Source organism: Musca domestica, unplaced genomic scaffold (genome assembly GCF_030504385.1).
Source record: "Musca domestica strain aabys unplaced genomic scaffold, Musca_domestica.polishedcontigs.V.1.1 30, whole genome shotgun sequence".
Lineage (NCBI taxonomy): Eukaryota > Metazoa > Arthropoda > Insecta > Diptera > Muscidae > Musca > Musca domestica.
Window position 1 is genome coordinate 3,876,511 of NW_026712300.1, and position 14,075 is coordinate 3,890,585.

Consider the following 14,075-nt stretch of genomic DNA (forward strand, 5'->3'; position numbering starts at 1 on the left):
GATATTCATGCGCTGCAGTCTCATCTTAGTGCATTAGAAAAACTTTGGACGCAAGCACAGGACAAATTTGAAAAGTGCTGTGATTATATGATGTCGTCAGTAGAGACGACGAAAGAAGTTATCAATGCGGTTGATCAGAAATACAATTCGTCATTTCAAATCTATGTCGACTGCCAGTCCGCAATTAATAGAAAGCTAGGGCAATTCAAAAAATATCGTACTGCTTCGTTGATAGAAACGCCGGGCGAAACTTCAGCTAAGTCGCCTGTTTATGTAGAGTAATGGGGGAAAAGAAACAATAAGAAATAAAGCAAACAAATAGAATTAATTTCTTTTCTTGCAAAATTTGCTGGTTTATTGAATTGCTTTTGATGTGTTTTCGACAATAAGTATTACCTCTTTTCCATATGGATTGTGGCGACAGTGGCCGTGTTGGGTATTCGTTCAAAGACTAAAGACAAGTGAACGCAGAGGTTCTAGGTGATCGCAGAGGATCCCATGTCTGTCTACTAATACAACTACAACTACTTCCAATGAGAGCATGTGTAACAAGGTGAGGTTACCGACAACAACCAATGCCCAGCGACGATCCGCTCACTACGGTCTCCGCCAGGGGAGTTGTAGAGGAGATGCCTGTGCGCCAATCAGCATCCGTGATTGATCGAGCAAGGGAAGTTGAGGGGCAAAGTATCTAACTTATACATTGCCGCCCACCTTGATATACATGCATGTGTATCAACTAAATAAAGCTCAAAGGAATTATGTTATATAAATATGTACAATAAGATTTACAAGGACGTAAGTTCAGTTTATATGTGAGCAATTTCATTTTATTAAATTCAATTCAATTCATTTTTTTCTTAACTAATAACAGTTAATTACATGTTGACGGGGCCCGAAATTACCCAACCAAACGAGGTATATTGCGCTGTAGGCAGACCAGGCTGTTGAATTATTCTCGGCTTAATGATTTTATAATAAATTTCTGGACCCAATACCATCGCTACTGGACCCGAACAATCAAACGATGGGTCCGCGAGTTCCAGACCAACGAAGGCTTCGCGTACTGATGATGAAATGGTCATCGGTGGTGTTACACCGCAAGTAATGTTTGCTACGCTGGCAGTAACAAATTGCCTTTGACCCGGGTCAAAACGGGAGGTAATCATAAAGTCGGCGTACGACATATGATTGACTTTGGTGGTGGGCCATCGAAGGTCATTTATTAGAGACGCACACACCTGACTGACTGGGCAGCAGGGGTCTAATAAAGCCCTAACTGGAACGGTAGAGTTAGGCAGACATATATTCACACGTAAGGTAGGGCTCAAGGACAATACACGACTTATTGGTAGTACGGAAGTTGGTAATATGTGAGGTGGTGGTGTGGGAACGATACCTCGGGGAACTAACCATCTCGCCGAATTTTGTGTCCGGTTGGAGCTGTCCTCTTGGTGCTCATGCAAAATGGTGTGGTGCTTTTTCCCGCAATAATTACACCGTTTGGGAACCGGACAGAACTTTGAAACATGATCAAGACGCAGACAATTGTAACAATAACGATGACGGACGACCATACGCACACGTTTTTCCACAGTCATTTTTCTAAACACAAAGCATTTGTGTAATGGATGATGATGGGAACACAACCGACACTGAAACAACGCTCTTGACGACGACGATGCCATACGTGAAGGTGCTGAGCTAACCTTTGGCTCAAGGGCTGTTTGAGGTTGAGATGCTAGGGTTGTTTCAGCATTTGGGGGAGCTATCATCTGAGGATCAATCGGTTGAGTGGGTTGAACCTGGGGATCTGTAGGTTTAGGGGTTTGAGTGGTGTCCGCAGTTTGAGGAACAGTCGCGGTAAACGCCTCCTTATTTGCCCTCAACTCCGCTTCTACTTCTCGATCAGACATCATATCCTCGTCATAGTCGGACAAACAGACCTCAGGGAAAAGTTCTTGTTGGGATGCCATAACTAACACACAAAACGAAAGAGGACAACACGAAAGAGAGAGCAAACGACAGATATAAATTGGTAATACGACTAACTGGACGATTGGTCGCCTAACAATACTCTAAGAAGTTCGGACGTCTACAACGCGAACCTTACTATCATTACCAGGATGCGTCTCGAATAACTAAACAAACTCTTTCTTTAAACCTAGTGGAAAACTGATGCGTCAATGCCTTACGTTTTCTATACCGATTGACTAAACTCAATGGCGATTCTTCAACAAGGGGGCAGAGCAGGAAGGGGGGCACCTATAAGAAAGTTTGCGTTGAAGCGAATTTTCATTCAATAAAAATGGACTCATAACAGTAATTTGCGTTTGGGAACCTCCTCAAGTTCCCCAAAACGCAGAATGGTTTTATTGGGGCTGTCTTCCTCACTACAGCTCAAAGTAGTCGTAAAGACCTGCAAGGGTGAGGAGGGAATTGGACCCGAGAGGATCCAGCCAAAGACGGTATTTTGCGCCAATAGAGAACCTAATATATTTTGTTGTACCCCAGGCAACAATATTTGCGGATATAAGTCTGCACCCAACAACATATCTACTGAACGACAGTCAAAAATGTTTGGGTCAGCCAACTGCAGATTTGGCAGAGAACGAACTAAAGAAGGGTCAACAGAAAACGATGGAAGTTTGCTAGAAATCTTGGGGAGAACAAAAGCATTGGTTTTTAACAAAATTGAAGCACTTAAGCGAGAACTTATACAAATCCGACAGTTTTTCCTGGAGGTAGCGGAAGACGAACCATTTACACCAGAAATGGTTGCAAGAGTGGATCGAGACGATAACTTCAATCTATTTTGAAGGTGCTCAGTTATAAAACTAGCCTCAGACGCAGGGTCAATGAGGGCTCGAACTGGATAAGAGTTTCCCTCGTGAACAATATTTACCATGGCGGTACTGAGAAGGACTCGCGAATTATGCGATGTATGAAACACTTGACGGTTTACTACAGTCGGATTGGCACCAGTGGATGTAGAGGCAACATTATCTAGAATAGAATTGGAAGCAGTTCTTGGGACTCGGACTGTGGGCGTCACATTTGAGGAGGAACTATTTGTAGGTGTCGAACGATTAGGTTTATGCATAAGCGTATGATGTTTTTCATGGCATACATAGCAGCTATGTGCACTGGGACAATTACTAACAGAATGACCTCTTGACAAACAATTGAAACACAAGCCATACTTTTTTACAACAGTAATTTTTTGATCGAAAGACATCTTTTTGAAACGATGACAAGAGTAGAGCGCATGATTTTGATTAGGGCATACAACACAACGATGTTTTGGATAAGATTTTACTGTATCAGGAGAAGTTTTCGCCACATGTACCTTAACGTTGCGTTTGTTTGGGGATTTTGATGAATCTATACCTTTTATGTCCCGCAAACAGGCAAGCGTCTGAATTCTCTCCGTAAGGAACGAATCGAGCTGAGCCCATGACGATAAGGAAGACTTATCTGTGAGACTCTGTTCCCAGAGTGTCACCGTAAGTTTTGGCAGACGCTGAATACAAATAAAAACTAAAATGGGATCCCAATGATCCGTGACAATGTCATAGACTGACATGGCAGATAAACAACCGTTAATGCCCCTTTGTAAAGTCTTAAGACCTGAACTCGTTTCATTAGCTAATGATGGAAGATCGAACAGAATTTTTAAATGACTATTGACTAGAATTCTTTTGTTGTCATAAGCATCCTTAAGAGCCTTCCAAGCCAGAACAAAACTTTTATGCGTGAGTGGAAACTTCGACACAATTTCCCTAGCCTCACCTTGAGTTTTCTTAATTAAATGACATAACCTCTCAATATCAGTTAGTCGGGAATTATTTATAAACATGGCAGAAAATAGATCCCGGAACGTGGGCCACGACAAAAAATCTCCGTGGAAATCATCTATATCGCACGGCGGTAAATTAAGATTATGCATGGTGTCGGAACCACAAGGCGGTAAACTCCAATTCGAAACTGAGATATCAGAAGTACTCTGAATATCTGGATAAGCCATATTGGATAAAGGCGGCAAACTATTATTCAGTACATTGTTTGGATTGGTAGTACCTGACTGTGAAGTATTCGACCTATTGCATGACCGCGCCACAGAAACCTGATTTTGGACATTCTGGGGGGTACTAACACGAATTTCAGATGGTGTGGAAGGAGGTGTTTTCGCAGACCTTAGTTTCTGCAACATTTCGGTTATTTCCGATAAACATTCAACGAAGTTTTCCCTGGTGGACTGATATTTTTCATCAGCAGAAGCAATTCCGTCTGAGGTAGTACCCTCAACGGTTATCAAATAATCGAGATACTTTTCGTAAGTATCCTTGACCTTATACCACAAGTCCTGAAGTTCGGTGTTTCGAATTTCTAAATTGAAAACCGTGTGAGTTTCTGCCTTAATCAATTTAAAAGCAGCGGCAAATTTAACAACATTATCAGATGCCCGAATAAATTGAGTTAGTGGAGTGACCGACATGGTTTCAGAATTCGATTTCAACAAATACTATGAAAATATTCAAATAAAGTGAAGCAAATGAAGCAAAGTCTTATTAGAAACACCCAAATAAAGGTATAAGCAAATAAAGTTTCAAAAGAAAAGGCGAAATATTTGAAAAATCCCAAATCAAAACTAATTCGACGGAGAAAAGATTGAAAAACTTCCAAAAATTTACCAAAGAAATAGCAAAATATATCAGGAAATGCCAATAAAAGAGTATATAAATATCCAAATAATAATCAAAATATATTTAAATTGGCGATATTTATCAAAAATTCTGAAAAAGTTCGAAAAATAAGGAAAAATTATAAATTGTCGGTGTGTGCCGAGTGTAGGGTGCACGTAGTTCCAAATGACAAATATTGATATGTACACGCGTACTAATAATTTCTTTAAAATGAGCAAAACTTTTAAGAAAATTTCTAAAATATCGATATTTTCCTTGCACAAGAGCACAATAAAAAGTACATATAATATGCCGAATGTAGGGTGACAAAAATTAAAAAAGTCCAAAAACACTTCTTTATCAACAATTATCAAAAACAAAATAAAAATTATTTTTCAAAATTTTATTTTTTATAATTCACAATTTTTTCTACTTGAACCCACTGTGCAGTGGTGAATAACGAATACCGCACAAAGAAGAATAAAACACAAGCAGTGTTTGATGGTCGAACGGTGACGGGGGTGGGTTAACTACCACACTACGAGCTGACCAACGACAATGATCGCAACGGATATCGCACAAAAGAAAATAAAACACAAGCAGCGTCAGCAGAGCGCTCAGTGTGTGTGGGTAAGCAACTGCCTCGTTACAAACTAACCAACGACGACGAACCAACAGTGAGAGTTGGAGAAATAAATAAGTTGTTGTTATAGTTGTTGGTTAGTAGACTGACGCTAGAAAAAGGCGCTTGGAATTTTAGGGATTATTGTTATTGCAATGACAAGACAAACAGACCAACGAAAATGACCAAACAGTGTGTGTTGGGGCGAAGTACGGGGGGATTTAGCAAGTATTGGTATGTTTGTATGTTAATTAGAAAAAGCGGTACTTGCAATGTGGTGATTTTATTCTCGTTGAGAGTAATACCGAATTGGTGAGATGTAAAAGAGATCACTCGACAATGCAGAAATGTGTGGAGAATATTGCAATAACCGAAAACAAAATTATGCACACTACAGCGGCAGGTTATTTTATCAACAGAAATATATTTCTTTTTGATAAATTCGAATTATTAAACACAAATTAACCGGGAAATTCGATTATTTCGCAATAAAATGGAAAATAATGCGAATACGTCTCGATTTGAAGGAATCTTTAATAGATTTTTCAGCAAAATAAAATTGTTGTGGACTGTAAATTTAAAGATATCGCAAATTAGGGTAAAACAAAGGCGACCAGTACCGCGAAGCAAACAAAAACTAACACTTTTCACTTTTTTTCAAAATAAATAGCACTCTAAGCTCACAATAACAAATTTCACTGAACTTACGTACCTTTTTTGATGTTGATGATGATGAATAGGATGATGATGTTGATGCGGTGGTGCGATTTATGAGGGGGGATGTGTGCTGTTGAGTTGATTCCTTTGTAAAAGAGATAACAAAAACAGCAATTAATAGTCAGGCAAACTTCTCAACTTGGCAAATCCGGCTCGAAGGACCAAAATGTTTATGTAGAGTAATGGGGGAAAAGAAACAATAAGAAATAAAGCAAACAAATAGAATTAATTTCTTTTCTTGCAAAATTTGCTGGTTTATTGAATTGCTTTTGATGTGTTTTCGACAATAAGTATTACCTCTTTTCCATATGGATTGTGGCGACAGTGGCCGTGTTGGGTATTCGTTCAAAGACTAAAGACAAGTGAACGCAGAGGTTCTAGGTGATCGCAGAGGATCCCATGTCTGTCTACTAATACAACTACAACTACTTCCAATGAGAGCATGTGTAACAAGGTGAGGTTACCGACAACAACCAATGCCCAGCGACGATCCGCTCACTACGGTCTCCGCCAGGGGAGTTGTAGAGGAGATGCCTGTGCGCCAATCAGCATCCGTGATTGATCGAGCAAGGGAAGTTGAGGGGCAAAGTATCTAACTTATACATCGCCCATACAAAACTCGCAAGCTACGGGCAACAATTTGAGTACTTCGACTCATGCTTCCCGCGAAAATCATTCGCAGATACCAACTCCGCTTTCATCTATTGTGAGAAATAATAGTGCCAGTTTTAGGGCTACAGAGGAAGTTTCTCATTTGGATTGTGTCCATAACCTTGCTCTACCGCCGTGCGATACGGACATATTTGAAGGTGATCTCCACCCATGGCCAACATTTAGAGATTTGTTTACGGCTATATATATTGTTAATGGTCGTCTTACCGACGTTGAAAAACTTTGTCATCTGGTTAGAAAGACTTCTGGTGAAGCTCGCGAGATTGTATAGAAGTTCCCCTTAATTAATCGTAGTTTCGAGCTCGCGTGGAAGGCTCTAGTTGAAACTTATGATAACCCTCGGCTTCTGGTTCATAACCAATTAAAAGTTTTGTTTGATATTCCCGTTCTCTATAGTGAGACTAGTTCGGGATTAAAGTCGATCCAACGTGGTATCAATGGATGCCTGTCTTCGACGTCCGTGTATGATGTCAATACGGAAAATTGGGATCCGATATTAGTATTTTAGTATCTCCAGAGATTGCCAAAAATTACTCAGACTCTTTGGGAGCAGAGTGTTAAGGATAAATCTTCTCTTTCGTCCTGGAAGGACTTGGATGCCTTCCTCACTGAGCGCATACGTACTCTCATGTGCCTCCATGATATGCGTGCTACAGATCAGTCTAAGCGGTCAAATAATAGTAAAGTTCAAGCGCATCATTCAAATATCAGAATGCCAGAGCCACCGCGTTCTCCCCGCGCTTCGAAAAGTTCAAATTGTTTAATTTGTCAAAATCAGCGTCATAAATTGTACGACTGTCCTCGCTTTAAGAGTTTCACACCCGCTGATCGATACAAAGTAATGAAACGTCATCATCTTTGCATCAACTGTCTTAGGAACGATCATGAAGTTAAGAATTGTGATAGCAAACGTCGGTGTTCGAAGTGTAACAAGTCCCACCATACGTTGTTGCATCGGGATGATATTACTTCTAGTAATTCAAATCGAACTTCCACCGTTACTAGCAATGCCCCCCGAAATTCGAGTGCTACGCCTTCGACTGTCCCCCCTAATTCAAAAAATTGCGCGCCAGGCACATCCGCCGGTTGCTTGCCGCGACAAGTATTTCACGCCGCGCAGAACAAGGCTGTACTCTTAGGTACCGCAATTGTGAATATTGTTCATCTAGGTGTTTCATTTCCTGCCAGGGCGTTAATAGATCCTGCTTCCGAGTCCTCTTTCATTTCAGAGAGACTCCAAACTCGTTTGAAGCTCCCTGCGCGTTCTACGAATGCTGTACTTTCGGGAGTTAGTTGTTCACTCTCGGCCACTGCTAATAAAGCTTGTCGTATACAAATTAGCAGTCCTTTCGACCCTTCGCTGAAATTGGAAACCAACGTTTTAGTTTTGCGTGCCATTTCTGGAAATCTTCCCTCGTTTGTGGTTAATTCCGACTTAAGGTCACAAATTCCCGATCTTCGCTTGGCAGATGTTAACCTTTTTGAATCTCGTCCCGTCGATCTGCTGTTAGGTGCTGATCTTTATCCAAAAATATTGTTAGATGGTAGTCGTCCCATTTTGTCTGGAGCATTGCTTGCTCAAAATACTGTATTTGGTTGGCTTGTTACGGGTCCTATCCCAGCCACACAAGTTCGAACATTCGCCACTACTGTCGATGTAGCAGAGGAAGACAAAATACAACATACCCTTTTGCGATTTTGGGAAATCGAAGAGCCTCCTAAACGCAAAATATTATCTCCATCGGACCGTTTTTGTGAGGAGAATTACGCCCGGACTAATCGTAGGGACTCAGAGGGTAGGTATATAGTTACGCTGCCACTTAAATCTGAGATTAGCGCTATCGGGTATTTGGGAGAGTCTCGCGCGAACGTCCTCAAACAATATTATCGGAATGAGAATTCTTTATTGAAAAAGCCTGAATTAAAACTAGTTTACGACCAGGTTTTATCGGAATATTTGGAACTTGACCACATGAGGCCGGTACCCGCAAATACTTCTATTGATGACCTTTCGTGTTATCTACCACATCACCCCGTCATAAACCTAGCAAAACAGACCACGAAACTTAGAGTAGTGTTTAATGCCTCAAATAAAACTTCGAATGGGCAGAGTCTTAACGACATATTGCACGTAGGTCCAACGTTACAACAAGATTTAGTTCTTTTGATCCTCCGTTGGCGTATCTTCAAATTCGTGTTTAACTCGGACATTACTCAAATGTATAGGCAAGTTCGTGTAGATTCAAAGCATTCGCCCCTTCAGAGAATTTTGTATCGTAATTCAACAACAAAACAGGTCCTAGACTACGAACTACAGACAGTGACGTTCGGTGTAAATTGTGCACCATATTTAGCGATTAGAACGCTTCTTCAATTGGCCGATGATACTGAGTCAGAGTTTCCCCTCGCGGCGCATATATTGCGAAAATGTATGTACGTTGATGACGTTTTGGCAGGAGCTCGCGACATCGAGACTGCATTGGCAGCTAGGGACCAGTTGATTAGGGCACTATCGTCGGCAAAGTTCGAGCTGCGAAAATGGACAGCGAATAATAGAGCTATTTTGGATCGCTTCCCCCTGAGCATTTGGTAGATGCTCAGCTTTTATCGTTTGTAGAAGCTAGTAGTTCTAGGTGGAATGTAGTTATTAGGTGGAATGCGCGTTTAGATTGTTTTTTCTTCGAAGTGAGTCCTATTGTCAATAAACACTTCACTAAAAGGGAAGTTCTTTCGGCAATCGCGAAATTGTTTGACCCTGTCGGTTGGTTGGCCCCTGTGATTGTTAGGGGGAAAATGATAATACAGAAGATTTGGCTGGACAACATTGGTTGGGATGATCAACTTCTGGCAGCTACTGAGGCTGAATGGAGAAGTTTTGTCGAAACATACCCGCATGTTAACTCGATTAGGATACCTAGATGGGTTTAATATGTTCCAGGATTTTCTGTTGAGCTTCATGTCTTTTCCGATGCCTCGGAAAAGGCATACGCGGGGGTAGTATATATACGTGTCGAGTCCCCCGATGGAAAAATCGTCGTTAATTTGCTGTCGTGCAAAACGAAAGTTGCCCCTTTGAAATCAATTTCGCTTCCTCGCTTGGAACTTTGTGGAGCAGTTTTAGCATCAGACCTATTGAAAACTATTGTGCGGGAAATAGATCTAGAATTTAATCAAATTTATTGTTGGACAGATTCGACTATAGTTCTTGCCTGGTTGAAGAGGACTCCCTCTACTTGGACGACCTTTGTAGCCAATAGGGTGTGTCGAATCCAAGAAAATGTTGGCAATTATAATTGGTACCATGTTAAATCTGAAGATAACCCCGCTGATTTAGGAAGTCGTGGATTGTCTCCGATAGAATTGTCCGCCTCCCCCCTGTGGTGGAACGGCCCTAGTTGGCTAGGTAAAACTAAATCGAAATGGTCTATTCGTGATCTGGCTCCGATTAGTACTGAAATGGAAATGCGCCCCGTTAAATGTCACTTTGCTTTCCTTCCGCCGACATTTAAAGAGATTTTGGAAGATTTTTCTTGTTTGCGTAGAGCTTTTCACTTCATTGTATACGCGTTTCGATTTATTCGTCAAACACATCCCCGGTATAGAAACCATTACTACTATCCCACTAGACGCATTTCCTCGGCAGAGATTATTGACGCACGTAATTATTGTGCAATTACGGCTCAAAAATTATATTTCGTCAGCGATTATAAGAATCTGTTAGATAAGAAGGCGTTAGATAGTAAGAGTTTGTTGGCTCCTCTCAATCCTTTCCTAGATGACAATGGTGTCATGCGAATGAATGGTAGACTGGTAAATTCGCCCACACTTGCACCTTCGGAACGTAGTCCTATAATTGTCCCCTATAGGAGTGCCTTTGCTCTACGGTTGGGCTATGTATGTGTCTTTGTATGTTTCTCTACAAAGGCAATTCATTTGGAAGCAGTGTCCGATTTGTCGACTGCTAATTTTTTGGCTGCGTTACATAGATTTATTGCTCGACGTGGTTGTCCCCATTCCATTTTTTCGGATAATGGAACAAATTTTGTTGGAGCATCGCGTGAACTTCAAAGAAATGTTAAAGATTTCCTCCAAAAAAGCGCTAACTCCGCCTCGTCGTCTTTATCAGACCAGGGACAAACATGGCATTTTATACCTGCTGGTGCCCCTCACATGGGAGGGTTATGGGAAGCTGGAGTCAAGAGCTTCAAGTTACATTTTCGGAAACAATCTCGAAATTTAAAATTCACGTTTGAAGAATTAGCAACGGCATTGGCTAGGATCGAAGCTTGTCTTAATTCCCAGCCGTTGTGTCCAATGTCGGATAATCCAGGAGAAATCGTTGCATTGACGCCAGGTCACTTCTTGATTGGTGCCCCTTTGTTAGCCCCGCCTGAACCTCTCATCACAGAGCAACCATTAAGTCTAATTAATCGGTTTAGGAAAGTTCAGGCCCTTGCCCACCAGTTTAGTTTAAGGTGGAAAGATGAATATCTCAAGCAGTTGCATATGAGATATAAGTGGAAATTTCCCCAAAGAGAAATGGCGATTGACGATCTAGTCGTTGTTCGTCATGATCAGCTTCCTCCAACGTCGTGGAAATTAGGGCGTATAGAAAATGTTTTTCCGGGCACCGACGGTCATGTTAGAGTCGCGGACGTTCGAACGGAAAACGGCGTTGTAAGACGGCCCATTACAAAGTTGGTCGTTTTGACCGACCACACTCCCGCAAACGAATAATATTGTTCTCTTCTCAATATATAGTATGTCGGTGAAAATCTATTCGGAAGAAGAACTTTTGAATGTTGATGACGGTATTGACTACAATGAACCTCGTCCCACCGATCCCCAAGCTGAAATGTCGTCAGCTGCAGTGGAAGCAGCCCTTGTTGAGCCGATCGCGGCTGTAAAAATCTCAGAACGTGGGTCCAAATCCGATAAAGCGGATTCATCTGCGGCCCTCGCTGAACCGATGCAAACCGAGTCCGAATCCATAGCAACGGATTCATCTGCGGCTCCGGTTCTTGATTCACCCCCCAAAAATGATACATTACAAACCGAGTCCGGATCTTCGGGTCCATCTGCGGCTCCGGTTGCCGAAACCCATAAGGTTTCATCTGCGGCCTCACATAAATGTCGACTTTGTGATCGCATGCACCCGCTGGATAGATGTAGTGACTTCCGGGTTATGAATGTTGACATGCGACGTCGCATTGTCCTAAAATACAATGACTGCATACGGTGTTTATCTAAATCCCACCAAGCTAGGGACTGCCGAAGCAAAAGAAAATGTGCCGTATGCAATGAAGAACACCACACCCTCCTTCATGAAGATTCGAAGACCGTGGTTAAACCCACCAATAATCGTCAGCGTCGTCCGCGGACCGAGAATAGGTATCGGTCACGTAACAGCCCGTATAGTCGTCCGTCTGATAACGCTCCCCCCTCGCTGATAGGATTGGTCGGCTTGTTGTCCCTCCAAACAGGTATCTGCCTATCCCCGACTTTGATAGTCAAAATTATTATGTCCGATCGACCCACTATTGTGATGGCGGTTTTGGACCCGTGTAGTAGGCAGAGTCAAATATGTTCCTCGTTGGTGCATAATCTTCGACTCCCTACTTCTAGAATCGAAGGTAGCCAAATATGTCGGCTGACCGTTAGTTCGATCTATGACCGGAGTCAGTCCATTTCAATTGTGGCTGTGGTAACCAATTTGGACCATGCGCTTACGCCTACAGCGGTAATCCCCGAGCGCATTCGTGACCCATTTTTAGGTCTTGCTTTAGCAGATCCCGATTTTAATAGGCCTGGTCGGGTGGCCTTGGTACTCGGGCCGGAAGTTTATGCCAGGGTCGTAACTCATCGGGTGCAAGCGACGCCAGGGTTGCGGATAGCCCACTACACAATATTTGGGTGGGTATTGTCGGGCATATGTAACATATAGTGTTACACAATGTCTTTTGAAAAAAATTAAATGAATTGAAATTAAATTGAAATTGGATTGAAAAAAAAAAGTTGGAAAAGAATGTATTTATTATTGTATTTTAGTTACAACATCTCAATATGTTGCAAGGTGGGCGGCATGTTTAATTTAGATTGGTAATTATTGTTGAACTTCAAAGAAATGTTAAAGATTTCCTCCAAAAAAGCGCTAACTCCGCCTCCTCGTCTTTATCAGACCAGGGACAAACATGGCATTTTATACCTGCTGGTGCCCCTCACATGGGAGGGTTATGGGAAGCTGGAGTCAAGAGCTTCAAGTTACAGTTTCGGAAACAATCTCGAAATTTAAAATTCACGTTTGAAGAATTAGCAACGGCATTGGCTAGGATCGAAGCTTGTCTTAATTCCCAGCCGTTGTGTCCAATGTCGGATAATCCAGGAGAAATCGTTGCATTGACGCCAGGTCACTTCTTGATTGGTGCCCCTTTGTTAGCCCCGCCTGAACCTCTCTTCACAGAGCAACCATTAAGTCTAATTAATCGGTTTAGGAAAGTTCAGGCCCTTGCCCACCAGTTTAGTTTAAGGTGGAAAGATGAATATCTCAAGCAGTTGCATATGAGATATAAGTGGAAATTTCCCCAAAGAGAAATGGCGATTGACGATCTAGTCGTTGTTCGTCATGATCAGCTTCCTCCAACGTCGTGGAAATTAGGGCGTATAGAAAATGTTTTTCCGGGCACCGACGGTCATGTTAGAGTCGCGGACGTTCGAACGGAAAACGGCGTTGTAAGACGGCCCATTACAAAGTTGGTCGTTTTGACCGACCACACTCCCGCAAACGAATAATATTGTTCTCTTCTCATTATATAGTATGTCGGTGAAAATCTATTCGGAAGAAGAACTTTTGAATGTTGATGACGGTATTGACTACAATGAACCTCGTCCCACCGATCCCCAAGCTGAAATGTCGTCAGCTGCAGTGGAAGCAGCCCTTGTTGAGCCGATCGCGGCTGTAAAAATCTCAGAACGTGGGTCCAAATCCGATAAAGCGGATTCATCTGCGGCCCTCGCTGAACCGATGCAAACCGAGTCCGAATCCATAGCAACGGATTCATCTGCGGCTCCGGTTCTTGATTCACCCCCCAAAAATGATACATTACAAACCGAGTCCGGATCTTCGGGTCCATCTGCGGCTCTGGTTGCCGAAACCCATAAGGTTTCATCTGCGGCCTCACATAAATGTCGACTTTGTGATCGCATGCACCCGCTGGATAGATGTAGTGACTTCCGGGTTATGAATGTTGACATGCGACGTCGCATTGTCCTAAAATACAATGACTGCATACGGTGTTTATCTAAATCCCACCAAGCTAGGGACTGCCGAAGCAAAAGAAAATGTGCCGTATGCAATGAAGAACACCACACCCTCTGTACAA

General features: G+C 42.2%; 1 protein-coding gene across 1 annotated transcript; it reads right to left on the reverse strand.

The window, feature by feature from the left end:
* Positions 1–300: 300 nt before the first annotated feature.
* On the reverse strand, positions 301–6,369 carry LOC131803513 (uncharacterized). The gene is made up of 3 exons (XM_059124863.1): positions 6,322–6,369; positions 6,020–6,109; positions 301–1,978 (listed from the first exon to the last, which is right to left on the reverse strand). The coding sequence occupies exon 3, from the start codon at positions 1,974–1,976 to the stop codon at positions 879–881; it is 1,098 nt and encodes a 365-aa protein (XP_058980846.1). The 5' UTR covers positions 1,977–1,978; positions 6,020–6,109; positions 6,322–6,369; the 3' UTR covers positions 301–878.
* Between the last annotated feature and the right edge of the window lie 7,706 nt (positions 6,370–14,075).